General features: G+C 41.0%; 1 protein-coding gene across 1 annotated transcript in view; it reads right to left on the reverse strand.

The window, feature by feature from the left end:
- Window positions 1-14107, reverse strand: part of hdac4 (histone deacetylase 4) — a 588646-nt gene that overhangs the window by 494051 nt on the left and 80488 nt on the right. Inside the window, exon 2 of the mRNA XM_060930285.1 lies at window positions 297-597. Coding sequence (XP_060786268.1) covers window positions 297-318 — 22 coding nt within the window. The 5' untranslated portion in view covers window positions 319-597. The remainder of the gene's footprint in view (window positions 1-296; window positions 598-14107) is intronic.

Consider the following 14107-nt stretch of genomic DNA (forward strand, 5'->3'; position numbering starts at 1 on the left):
GAAACAGAACATTTTTTAATAATGGCCTTATCTTGGAGGAAGCACATGTCAGCGTTCCCCCGTCGCCGGTTGGCACCCGTCATGTGATCAGGTGTGAACTGGCCAGACCGAAAGAAAAGATTTCGCTTTCGATGTGTTCGCACAGCTCTGAAAAATCAGATGTCTGCAAAACAGAACTGAGCCACTTCGTGTGTGTCATGGGCTTGAAACATGATCAGACACTGATTCACCTCGTATCTCACACACGTCTGCTTTAACAGGACAGAATCGGGTCGAGACAAGCAAACAGCTCTTACCTGGCTGACCGTGGGAACTCATTTCTGCTGCTCTTCCGTGTGCGTGTGTGTGTGTGTGTGTGTGTACAGGAAAGGAAGACGTAGGGCTCGGAAAGGAAGTGTGTCCTGGCAGATGAGGGTGTGGAGAGGGCCTCACTGCTCCCCAGATGCCTCTGAGGGGAACACCATCCACTGCTTGCTGATCCTGCTGGACAAGACAGACTGATGTGGAGAGACAGAGCTCTCAGGTGCTCATAATTAAACGCCCCCTGATGGGCGAAATCCAGTCCCTCCGACAGACAGTCGTGCTTCTTTTCACGCCCTGAAACACACAACGAGCACAAAAAAAAGTGTCAAAAGTCAAGAACTGCGATGCGTCGTGCTGCTAGCGCTACATAATGTGCACGTTGCCGTAAATGCCAGCTCTTCCCACCAACAGCAGCGACAGACGGAAGGGAGGACGCACTTCGACACGACTGAACAGGAGACAGCCACGCACAAACTAGGACGCTGTTGTCGTGCTTCTCATCACAGACTCCTGTTTTTACGAAAGGAGTGAAAAAGACCTGCGGACGGACGCAAATCGATCATAACCGAGGAGTCACGCAGGAATGCATACATAGTACATACATACATACATACATACGGGAGAGTCCTATCTGGAGAGACATCAGATTATATTTCACGTCTTTTGTTTCAGTATCAAGTATGAATGGATGGATGCGTGTACGGAGCACGCATGCGTTAAAGAATATTCGGACGTGTATGCATTATTGACTGAAGGCAGACAGAGCGATCATTTCACGCAGCATTCAGACAAATCTATAGTGCCATTTAAAGGCCCAGACAGACAGACAGACCTGCAGTTAGCAGACCAGATCAGCAAGCAGACAGATCTGAAGATATGGTACATGAAAGGACAGAGTGTCAGACAGACAGACAGGCAGGCTTGTAGTACTCGAGTCCGATTCGTGCTCTAATTTTAAGGACTCGTGACTTGACTCGGACTCGTGCGTGAACTGCATTCGGACTCGTAAATTGAAGACGGAGACTCGGATTTTTTTTCTTTATTTTATGGAACGTGCCAGAATAATTTGGCATACGATCTTTATATCTACATTCATTTTTGTACTAATTTCGTGCCAGAGTGACAGCACGCATGCGCCGTAAACGACTCGCACCGGCACAGGATTAAAGTGCAATCAGTGCGCCGATAGAAAAACGCACTTACTTTGCGAAGTATTGAGTTGCGTTGCTGACACAACACCGAGGCTTATTTCCTTGTCTGGTTTCCTGATCCCTGATTGCCTGTTTCTGCCGAGTCTCCGATAGCCTGTTTGTGCCTCGCTCAACCCGTTTTACGATTTTGCCTGCCGTTCTGGATTGTTTACCATCTTCACTTGTATTAATAAGGCCAAGAAAAATTGTTTGTTTCCTATTACATCTTGAAAAAAAATAGGGTAGGTAGGTAGGTCTTTTTATTTTATTTTTTTTTAATCACACAAAATACCGGGTAGGTAGGTTTTTTTGTTTTTTTTTAAATAAATTTTAGGTGTGGCATTATTTGTCACCTTTGTTGCCTCTACTTTTGCGTCCTCGTGTACTTTTAGTATTTTTGTTTTGATAGCTAACATTTTTTGAAACTCCGGCTTCCGTTTACATTCAAATGTCAGTGCCTGCAAGCCAAAATTGCTGAGCTGGCTTTCCAACGTGACTTCCATCGTGATATCGATACCGCCGTTAGCCTGGGCGCTGTGTGTATACCATACTGTTTGCATGACTCGTCCAGCGGGGTATGATAACGTTCGTAGAGTTCTTTTACAGTTGAAAACTTATAAAATCAACTTATTGTCTTACAATCTTCCGTGTGGTCGCAACCCATCACGGTAATCGAGAACACTTCGTTGGCCGCCATGATGCCTAGCGTTGTGTACAACACAAGCCGGAGTTTCCCGGAAAGAGGTCATGACGTCAGATTGAGGCCGTGAGAAATCAATGAGTGTTTCTTGTCCGATATATGTGTTTTAGAATTAGTCACTTGTCAGATCGACAATATTATGCAAATCGTAATGCAGATATATTTTTTTTCAAAATTTATTGTTGGTCGGCGAAAATACATTTTTTTTTTAAACATTTAACAAAAAAGTCTAGGGTCGGGGCATTTTTTAAACGGTCGGTCGGGTAACCGGAAACAAACAATTATTTTTTTCTTGGCCTAAACACACCTTCTGCACTTACATCCGTCTCCCAACCGTCTCTGACCGAATACTTCACGCTCCCTGATAAAGAGAAGCGCGTTTACCTGTTCATACGGCATGTTCAGGAACAAACTAATGTTAATGGCGCTGAAACAAACAGCCACCGTCAAACGGTGCGGTCGGAGTGGAGTCTTGTCCGCTCGAGACCGGACTCGGACTCGATGTTTAGTGACTCGATTGCAACGCTGCAGGCTGGCCATCTGTCAATTACCCAAAAAGTCAAGCCTGTTACTTGAAGTGAGAGACAGACAGCTCTTTCACTTGAAGATTAGGCCAGACAGACAGATATTTTGCTTAAACGGATCGACAGATTCAGTGGTCCCTCTCTGTTTTGGACAGATCTCTCGCTTGGAGAGTGCGACGGACAGATACTTACAAAGAATTCTTTTGAACGCTTACAGGGACACGGACTGATCTCTCATGCGTTCTCAGACAGACATCCTCACGCACAGGCTGAGACACAGAGACAGGCCATGTTAAAGCGATTAACCAGGAAATGTTTTAATTACAGGGTTACGAAATGTCATCGTTATACAGTACATTAATACAAGATGTTCTAGGTCAGGGGTTTTCAAAGTGTGGGAGAGTGAGCCCCCCCTCGGAGAGCAAATAAACAACAGCGCCCCCCCTTACAATTTTTGTTGTTGCTATACTTAATGTTCCATTCGTATTTTTTAAAAAAATGGTTGTTGTACACATTTTTTTCTTTTTCACATTTTAAACATCTGTGCTTTTTAAAACATCTTGTTTTACACATTTTAAACATCCCATAGCATCGTTAGCGAGCACCTCTTGGCAGACAACACACTGTAGCAGTGGAGCATCTTCAGATCCAGTCCATGAAAATCCAAACTTTAAATAATCGTGGTCATACTTCCTTCTTTTTCCAGTCCCCCAGGATTCCGCGGGCCTTTTTTGTGATTGCCGCGGGCTAAAATGTCTGATGTTGCGGGGAGGGGTCCAAAAAAATTGCGATGAAAGTTGCGGTGTTTTTTAGGTTTTTGTTGCGATTACATTGCGGGAGGAAGTGAAAGTTGCGAGAAATTGCGATTTTCTCTTTTTGTGATTAAAATTGAGTGATATGTTAAATATTAAGTTATTACTGAAAAACTATTGATTAAAAAAACAGACACTGAGAAATGGTCCTATAAACAACTTTACCACTATAAAAGATTACCAGGACTACAACAATGCAGAAAAATAGGCTTTACTTATCCAAATGCACCTGTTGGTTCAAAAGTTAAAGTGCATAGAACCTCACAGCACAACATGAAGTTACCTTCAAATATAATATAAATGCCCCAGCTTTCATGTAAGAAAAAAAAAACCTATTAATACTAGTACTGTGTGCAGGCAGTCTCTCCTGAAGACTAAATTAAACAATAATTATAAACTAATAAAATAAATGGCTCAGGCTTCATAGAAGAAAAAAACAATTTGAACAGAATCTCACAGTATGATGCTGAAGCTGCCTAAACAATGGAAAATAAAATACCATTTTGGCAAAAATGTTGGCATCCATTAACTTCTTGTATTAAGTAAAATAAATAAATAAGTAAATAAATAAAGTGCACACAGTCCTTCACTGTAAACATAACACACTGTTGCCAGATACTGCTGACGTTTTCCAGTCAAAATTATGTTCCAAACCCACCAAAATGCACTTGAAATCGTCCAATCTGGCAACACGACGCGCATGCTGCTTCTCTTGAACACACGGAAGTAAGGCGGAAGGTAGTTTGTCAACGTCACCTCAAGACGACGCCAACGATTGGTCAAATTTGCGGGAAAGTTGCGGTGATTGGATATAATTGCAACACCGCCCTGAATTCGCGGGGATTGGTTGAATTTGCGCTGAAGTTGCAAATCGCAACATCCTGGAGGCTCTGTTTTTTTGCTTGGCCCAGACTTTGTCTCCTCACTCACTGTAGCTTTAGGTACTAAAAAACGATCCATTTTGTCTCTCACGTTGCACCCCCCCCCGAAGAACTCTGGCGCCCCCCAGGGGGGGCGCGCCCCACACTTTGAAAAGCCCTGTTCTAGGTGAAAAAAATTAAGCGGCCTTTAGATGAAAAAGCATGTTAAATCTTGTAACATCGGTCCGTTGGGCCATTTCCCCGGGCGGGCGTGGCCGTACTGGATTATAGTCAGGTACATGGATGTATTAGGAGACGAAAATGAGCGTGGTGCTGCGTGATAGGGGTCGACCGATAATCGGCCTGGCCGATATATCGGGCCGATATTCTGCATATTTGCATTTTTAGGGTTATCGGTATCGGCCATAATTTCCACCGATATGCCGGTAACATGCCTTTTTGCAGCCATTTCGTTCCTAACGCGACTGTCACTGCACGTCCTTTCCTGCACTTGCCTCTCTGAGTTCAAGAACACGGTCCCGCCCACCACAACATCTGATTTGTTTGGCACAAGAGATATAGCCAATCGACACGTGTAGCTAAACGCTGTGAACTGTTTCAAGGCGGCCGTACGGGCACTCGGGCAGAAGCAGATCCCACTTCAAGGTAAGGACACGCTGCTTTTGCCACAATAAGTCACAAACGCACAAGTTGCAAAAGCACATCATCATTATATGTTTACATTCTTTATCTACTACTCGTTAAAATTGTCCATTTGCATCTGTGTAGCCAGGCAAACTTAGCTTACGGAAGGAAGCACTTGAATTAGCCGACAACCAACTAGTCTCGCTGAAACTACATGTAATGCTTCCTTCACTACAATATAATCCTCCTAAATTGGGAATATTAGGCTTGGGCATTAAAATGTAGATGGTTACTTGTTAAGTTGTTACATAACAGGGAGAGATCGCCTACTTTATGTTTGATTTTACTTTTTAAAAAATGCTGCAGGCAGCTCCCTACACTTGATTTGTTATTTAAAAACTACTTGAAGTTGGTAAGTCTTACTTAGTTCTTAGTGTAAAAGAATCCAGAGTGTATTTTCATTTATTTTCCACTGAAAATGGTGAGCTGTAATATAGTAGGGAGTGATTTTTTTTTTAAATTGGTGAATATTTATTTTATTATTTTATTTCTCATTTTATTCTAACTAATGTTTGACTTTATTGTACAAATGCTGCTGGCATCTCCCTGCACAAAATTTCATCTTCAATTTTACAATTAAACTTACATTTCATGGATATGAAGGTCTGTGTCAGTGTGTGCTATGTTTAATTTCATGTGAATTATAAATGTTTACATTTATCGGTTGCACATATCGGTTATCCGCATCCCAATTCCATAATAATCATTATCGGCCCTGAAAAAAACATATTGGTCGATCCCTACTGCGTGACGTCGGATTCAGTACAACCGCATACCGTGTCGCGCATCAAACGGATGGAAGATAAGTACGGAATCAATTTTGTGCCAAAATGTTCATATAATACTTTTGAAATATCAAACAAAAACGACAAATCAAAATACACAAAAAAGTCAATTTTTTTAGACTGGCAAACAAATTATTCGTGTAAGCGTGCGAAATATCAGTCTATTACTCTTCAGAAACCTTTTATTTTTGTTCCGCATCTTTCTCAGTTTTGCTTGACGTAATTTATTTTGGTTGCGATTCCAGCTTTCTCGTTTGCGCTCCCTGACTTTCTGCTTGCAGTTTTGGCACAAACTTGACGTGTGGGTGGGCTGTCCAGGAACGCATTCCCATTGGCTAACTTGTGTTTACACTTTGTTGAATTAATTCAGTATCATAGTCGCCACTGAAGTCCACTCCATCCTTGTTTACCGTCAATGGATCGGTCACTCGTCAAACAGTCCGCCAGAATCCGAGTAGGGAATGGCTGAGCGTAGCTGTCAGTCAAACACAAGTTAGCCAATGGGAATGCATTCCTGGACAGCCCACCCACACGTCAAGTTTGTGCCAAAACTGCAAGCAAAAATTCAGGGAGCGCAAACGAGAAAGCTGGAATCGCAACCAAAATAAATTACGTCAAACAAAACCGAGAAAGACGTGGAACAAAAATAAAAGGTTTCTGAAGAGTAATAGACTGATATTTTGCACGATTACACAAATAATTTGTTTGCCAGTCTAAAAAAATTGACTTTTTTTCTTTTTTTGTATTTTGATTTGTCGTTTTTGTTTGATATTTCAAAAGTATTGCATGAACATTTTGGCACAAAATTGATTCCATAGATGAGCAGGTAATTTTTTTTTTTAAACAAAACAGGCAATAAACTAACCATTACTTTATTTTGATTCCTTTTCTGATCCTGCATTGCCATAAGTTCTGTCGAGAAATGCAAACAAATTGACCGAGAACGTCACAACAGAAGGACTCTGGATGAATGACGCACACCTGCACGGGATTAAGGTGCAAGCAGCGCACCTAAATAAGGACTCGGAATGCAGACTGACTTTGCGAAGTGCTGCGTTGTTGTGATACCTTACCAAGCCTTGTTTCCTGACTGACTTCCTGATTCCTGTTCCTCGTTTTTGACCCTGCTTCTGTCTATGAGATTCTGTTTGTGCCTCGCTCAACCTTTTGCCTGTTCTACCGTTCACGATATACTGTACACAGGGTTCTCCACTTTTCAAAAAAATAATAACAAAAGGTGGTGGTGGGGGTCCCGGGGGATGAGGTCCCCCTGAAGCTAACGGACTTTGGGCTTTTTTGACAGTGACACTGGCTAATAAATGGACAGGAAATGCTAAATCATTGTTAAAATCATGTTACAAAAAAAAAAAAATTAACACATCCGTACTGTACGGATCATCTTTACTGTCAATGTGAGACTCGTGACATTTCAGTTGAGACTCATGCACCTGTCGCGCATCCCTGAATTAATTTTTTTTCTGTGTGTGAAAAATAAATGAACTTCCATGCATAAACAAAATACCCAATTACAATAAATGCATACATTTTTTACAATACACATAATTAACGTTAATTGCGTGAAACCACTCCAATCCATGCCCGAGCTGGTGTGCGTGCCCGAGACTGGCACTACAAAGCCACCCCGGCCTCCGTAGTTCGGGTCCTTTGACCCAGGAACCCGGAAGTCCTGCAGTAAACAACCACAGGGAAGCAACGGGAAAACGCAGCTCTCGCCTACATGATCACAGACACGTAAAATAAAAGACCTGAACTTAACTAATGCGTGTGTGTGCGCGGTTATATGATTACTGTAACTGTGTATGGTCAGAAAAGACGACAGATAAGCGTAACCGTTGCACAATAACGCTACAAAGTTATTTAGCTGCTGGCTAGCTGCAGCTTCTAGCATTACGATGCGTCAGTATAATAATGTAATGTGGTGCGGTGTCATGTAACGCAGGGATCGACCTCAATCTGCAGAGCTCTGGGTCACGATCAGTACGCAGCCGGCTGGATGGTTCTCTCTTGCAATCGCGTGGCCACTTCAGGTCGCCCCGTATGCATTCGTTTAATGGTCTTCTGCATGTTAAAATTATAATAAAGCAAATACTTTACGATTTATTTGGTGTATACTGATGAAGTTACTTGTTTTGTGTGTTTGTTTTTTGGCCAAGGGAAGGGTGGCGGCCAGAATTATAAACGTGGCGGTGCGCCGCTTTAAAGTGCATATCCTGGACCAAATTCGTTTTTTTTTTTTATATGAAAGTACGTCCCTTTACACACTCATCCAGAAGGGTAATTCTGCACAAGGCCGTCTGTCTACAGCAGGAAAATAAAATAAAATAACAAAACACGTCTGGAAAAATCCCAAGGGAGTCTGGAGCCAGATTCGTGACGTCACCTGCGGAAGCGCCAGCAGGCTGCGCGAGCTTTGCGCGGTTTCAGTGCACAGCCTGTGTAGACCAAGCGCTCCCATTTCTCCCTCATTGTCCGGTCTTTTGGGAAACGATGAGTACTAATCCCATCAAGATTGGTGTTGCTACACCCTCCTACGACACATCTGTTAACCGTTTTAATAATTACGCGATAACGTTGAAGAAATCTGCAGAAAACCACCAGGTTGTTTTCTCATAAACAAACCAGCGCTGACGTAGGATTCAGAAGGAGGCGTCCCGCATGCGACATCACGAAAATCAGTCAGTGTGTTTACATGCACATCCAAATCGAGCTACTGTCGGTAATCGAGCTAAGGGTCCCAACAGGGGTGCCAGAGAAATCCAATCCTACATGCACACAAGGAAATCGAGCTATTGTGCGAGGTACATTGTGCACCCGAGCCACAGGTGGCGCTACACGCCCCATCGTGTTGGTACACTTCCGGTTGTTGTCATGACGAAGAGCTATTCAAGAGTGTAAACAAAGTTATCAGTTCCATGTTCACAAGAAGAATGACAACGAGGACAGCAACATCGAGATACATTTTATATATATATATATATATATATATATATATATATATATATATATATATATATATATATTCAACTCCTTAAGCTGAATGAGCATGAACTCTATCTCCTCATTGCTCCAGAAGTGCACGTTTCTACTACTGTTGTCATGCCGACCGAGGCTGCTGTGTTTCCCGCTTGTGGTCTCGTCACTCGTCACTTCCGGAAGGGGCAGTGCTGAAGTAAGTAGCTCGACTACGTAGCTCGATAGTGTTTACATGCACTAAGTAGCTCGGCTACAATCGCATAATCTAGGTCGCGTAGCTCGATTACGAGAAATCCAGTTCGGTTCGATTTCAGCCGAGCTAAGGTGTTTCCATGGCATTTAGAACATCGATTTCAGTCGAGCTACGGCAGAAATTCGATTTTCTCTATGTGCATGTAAGGGTGATTCTCATGAAGCTGCAGTGAACATGTCCAGGACGCATTTTCCAAAATCAATACTTAATTCACATAAACTCTGATATTTTGTGTAAAGAAAATAGGGAGCACTGTATGGACAAATGGTTTTCATCATCATATAAACTAATTTTTATATCAATTAAACAAAAAATCTACGGAAATTCTCATTACCGTTATGTATCCGCATCCCTTTTTTTAATGTTTACTTTAAATCATATAAAAATTCCTAATTATATAAAAAAATACAGTGTAAAGTTATTTTAAAACATCTATATTTATGCATAATATTAATATTTTTTGTGTTGAACAAAAAAAAGGTACTTGATTTTAAACAAAATAACTGTGTCCGCACCAAATGTTTCTCATTACCGTTTCATGATTTCACCCCCCCTAGAAAAAGTACACCGTGCCATTAAATTGATCAGCTATCCCATGATGCATCACTTCAGATACAAGATTCAAAATGGAGACAAGGTCAGTTGCTCACTCTTCTCTTACTTTGTGAGATTTATGTTAATGTTGCTAAATCTGTCCTCAGTTACACTGTCTATTATAATTACCGTTATGGTTTAATACTCATTACTTTTAAAAATAAAAAAAATATTATTTTATGATTATCATCACAATATAAGGCTTTAACGTGTGGCAAAGTTATAGGTTGCTAGCATGCTAGCATTTCAGGTTATTTGTGAAATTAGCCAAGAGTATATCATTACCGTTACTCAATATTCTCATTACCATGCACTGTGAGGGCAATAAATAAATGTCAAAAAATATATAAAGTAATTGTCATGGACTGTGCTGTTCACTTAATGGGATATTTTGTGGAAATATGAAATAAATTGTCAAAAAATGTTTTTAACTCATGATCTAGCTTAACCATTTACTGTAACGGTGATGAGAATTATTCTGGATCATGTAAGCCTCAAATTCTATTAAAATATTTTTCCATTAAAAAAAGATCAACATAGTAAAGTTCACACTCTATTTTAGGCTCTCATCTTGAAAAAATACTGAAATGAGGTGAAAAACTTTATGTTAATGTGAAGGTCTTCATGAGAATCACCCGTAAACGCACTGACTGTTTCCCGGGAAATCCAAATGGCGAGTTTTTTCAGAGGCGGACCAATTCGCCTCAAATGGCTCGATTTCAACTGAATATTTCTGGTATTGCGCAAGGTCAAAAAATTGCACAAGATGTGACAGATATTTGACCAAAGTTTAATATAAAACAGGAGAATTACATCGATCTGGCTCCTGAATTTACCCGTGATACGCACTTTAAGAACAAATTCAACATGCAGCTTTTTTTTTTTTTATTATTAAAGGATATGGGACATGGAGTTTTTTCTGGGTATAATTATGTATAAAGGACATAAGAAATGCCATCTAAATCACTGCAGGGCGTCAAAAATGTGAAAATCATCACATTATTCAACTTTTTTATACATCTGCGTAAAACAATGATTCGTTAATTAGCTAAGCGGTCACGTGACCCGTGACGTCACAAAAACTTTTCAAGGAGCCAGCGCTTGGGTATCTAATGTAAACAGGTTACCGAAATGGACACCATCGACAGTGACATTCCCGATGTTTCACAGAGATGTGAAGTTAGACCCTATCAATTCGAACCGATAGCTGGAAATTCACATGAACATGGATCTTGTCTTTACTCTGACGGGTCAGATGATTCTGAGAGTGAGAGTTCATTCAGCCCTCATGAAACTGAAAGCGGTCGGCTCGATAACACTTCCTGGTAAGTTAAAAACAATTCTGCTCAAAGGCTAATGATCTGTTGAAAGAAGTATTATTTTTGTATTATACATTGAAAGTTCGTCATAGATCTAGCTAAAGTCCGTTGCAAGCTAGTTTTTTTTTGCTGATATTTTTCGAGATTGATTGAGATACAATGCTTCCAGAGTCCGAGATGAAAACATTCAAAATGGCGAAACGCCATCACACAGCCAACAACACTACGCCATTTGGCGAAAGAGATGAAAATTAAGAAAAGTTAAACAAACTTACCAACATAACTTAACATTTATTTAAATGTCCATTAATGTTACAGGATTTCTTGACTGTCTCTACAGTTGTAGGAATGTTAGGCCCTGTATATTATGGCGCCATCACTGCCTCCATGAACCCGGCTATACGGCCTCTTAAATTTGGCTTGGCAATTAATATCGCTCAGTACCTGAGTATTAGGGCTGTAACGATACACCCAACTCACGATTCGATTCGTATCGCGATTTTTGACCCATGATTCGATACACCCACGATTTTTTTAAAATGTTTTTTTAAAGTAGTAAATTTGACTTATTAACATTAACTATTTAATAACAAATAATTCAGACCACTGCAGAGTGAGTAATATGTATGCAAAAATGAACAAATGTATATCCAAAGATTGTTTTATTTCTCAAAATAATACTGTTGAGCCGGAAGCTCTGGTTTTTTCGGTTCTGAAAAAGTCATTTTTCCAAATCGTGTAAATCCGTTAAGATTTTTCTTTTTTTGGGGGGGGGGGGGGTATAGGGGTGGCTCTCTCACTGTCTCACTCTCATAGGGCCAATGATTTTCTGTGATCGCGGAAAACAGATGGAAATTACGGAATTTTTATGGTGAAACATTGCTCGCGTGTCAAAATGAAACTGCCGCAGAAGGCTTCCGCCCAAGCAGACATGCCTTCAGTGTTGCCAGATATTGCTAACGTTTTCCACCCCAACATACAGTGGTGCTTGAAAGTTTGTGAACCCTTTAGAATTTTCTATATTTCTGCATAAATATGACCTAAAACATCATCAGATTTTCACACAAGTCCTAAATGTAGATAAAGAGAACCCAGTTAAACAAATGAGACAAAAATATTATGCTTGGTCATTTATTTATAGAGGAAAATGATCCAATATTACATATCTGTGAGTGGCAAAAGTATGTGAACCTCTAGGATTAGCAGTTAATTTGAAGGTGAAATTAGAGTCAGGTGTTTTCAATCAATGGGATGACAATCAGGTGTGAGTGGGCACCGTTTTATTTCAAGAACAGGGATCTATCAAAGTCTGATCTTCACAACACATGTTTGTAGAAGTGTATCATGGCACGAACAAAGGAGATTTCTGAGGACCTCAGAAAAAGTGTTGCTGATGCTCATCAGGCTGGAAAACATTACAAAACCATCTCTAAAGAGTTTGGACTCCACCAATCCACAGACAGACAGACTGTGTACAAATGGAGGAAACTCAAGACCATTGTTACCCTCCCCAGGAGTGGGCGACCAACAAAGATCACTCCAAGAGCAAGGCGTGTAATAGTTGGCGAGGTCACAAAGGACCCCAGGGTAACTTCTAAGCAACTGAAGGCCTCTCTCACATTGGCTAATGTTAATGTTCATGAGTCCACCATCAGGAAAACACTGAACAACAATGGTGTGCATGGCAGGGCTGCAAGGAGAAAGCCACTGCTCTCCAAAAAGAACATTGCTGCTTGTCTACAGTCTGCTAAAGATCATGTGGACAAGCCAGAAGGCTATTGGACAAATGTTTTGTGGACGGATGAGACCAAAATGGAACTTTTTGGTTTAAATGAGAAGCGTTATGTTTGGAGAAAGGAAAACACTGCATTCCAGCATAAGAACCTTATCCCATCTGTGAAACATGGTGGTAGTAGTATCATGGTTTGGGCCTGTTTTGCTGCATCTGGGCCAGGATGGCTTGCCATCATTGATGGAACAATGAATTCTGAATTATACCAGCGAATTCTAAAGGAAAATGTCAGGACATCTGTCCATGAACTGAATCTCAAGAGAAGGTGGGCCATGCAGCAAGACAACGGCCCTAAGCACACAAGTCGTTCTACCAAAGAATGGTTAAAGAAGAATAAAGTTAATGGTTTGGAATGGCCAAGTCAAAGTCCTGACCTTAATCCAATCGAAATGTTGTGGAAGGACCTGAAGCGAGCAGTTCATGTGAGGAAACCCACCAACATCCCAGAGTTGAAGCTGTTCTGTACAGAGGAATGGGCTAAAATTCCTCCAAGCCGGTGTGCAGGACTGATCAACAGTTACCGCAAACATTTAGTTGCAGTTATCGCTGCACAAGGGGGTCACACCAGATACTGAAAGCAAAGGTTCACATACTTTTGCCACTCACAGATATGTAATATTGGATCATTTTCTTCAAGAAATAAATGAGCAAGTATAATATTTCTGTCTCATTTGTTTAACTGGGTTCTCTTTCTCTACTTTTAGGACTTGTGTGAAAATCCAATGATGTTTTAGGTCATATTTATGCAGAAATATAGAAAATTCTAAAGGGTTCACAAACTTTCAAGCACCACTGTATGTTCAAAACCAGCCAAAAAGCACCTAAACCACCCAATCTGGCAACACTGCATGCCTTTCCGGTCAAGTGATTGTGATTGGCTTGTGGCACACCTAGCCAGCCAATGAGCTGCTTGTTTACAGATTCGCTCCCCGCGTCGCAACCAGAATGGCGACCGCTTAAAAGAAATGAATGCTCTGCCAGTGGCGAGTGTGGACGTTGCGTGACTCGCAGAAGATTGTCGCAGGTCGGCGAAAAAACGACTTACTAATAGATATAAAAAATAAAAGTAATTTAAGTAAGTTTAAAATGTAATTTAAATAAAAAGTAAAAGTATTCATAAATTGAAGTTTGGAAGCGCCTCTGTTTTTGGGCTGAGGAGAAGTTTGAAAGGGTGTACCGCGATTCTGCCTTCTTGTATCGCGACACGGATCGTGGCTCTGCGTATCTCGATTTCGATATGCATATCGTTACAGCCCTACTGAGTATTAATGTTGAA

Source organism: Neoarius graeffei, chromosome 9 (assembly GCF_027579695.1).
Source record: "Neoarius graeffei isolate fNeoGra1 chromosome 9, fNeoGra1.pri, whole genome shotgun sequence".
Classification (NCBI taxonomy): domain Eukaryota; kingdom Metazoa; phylum Chordata; class Actinopteri; order Siluriformes; family Ariidae; genus Neoarius; species Neoarius graeffei.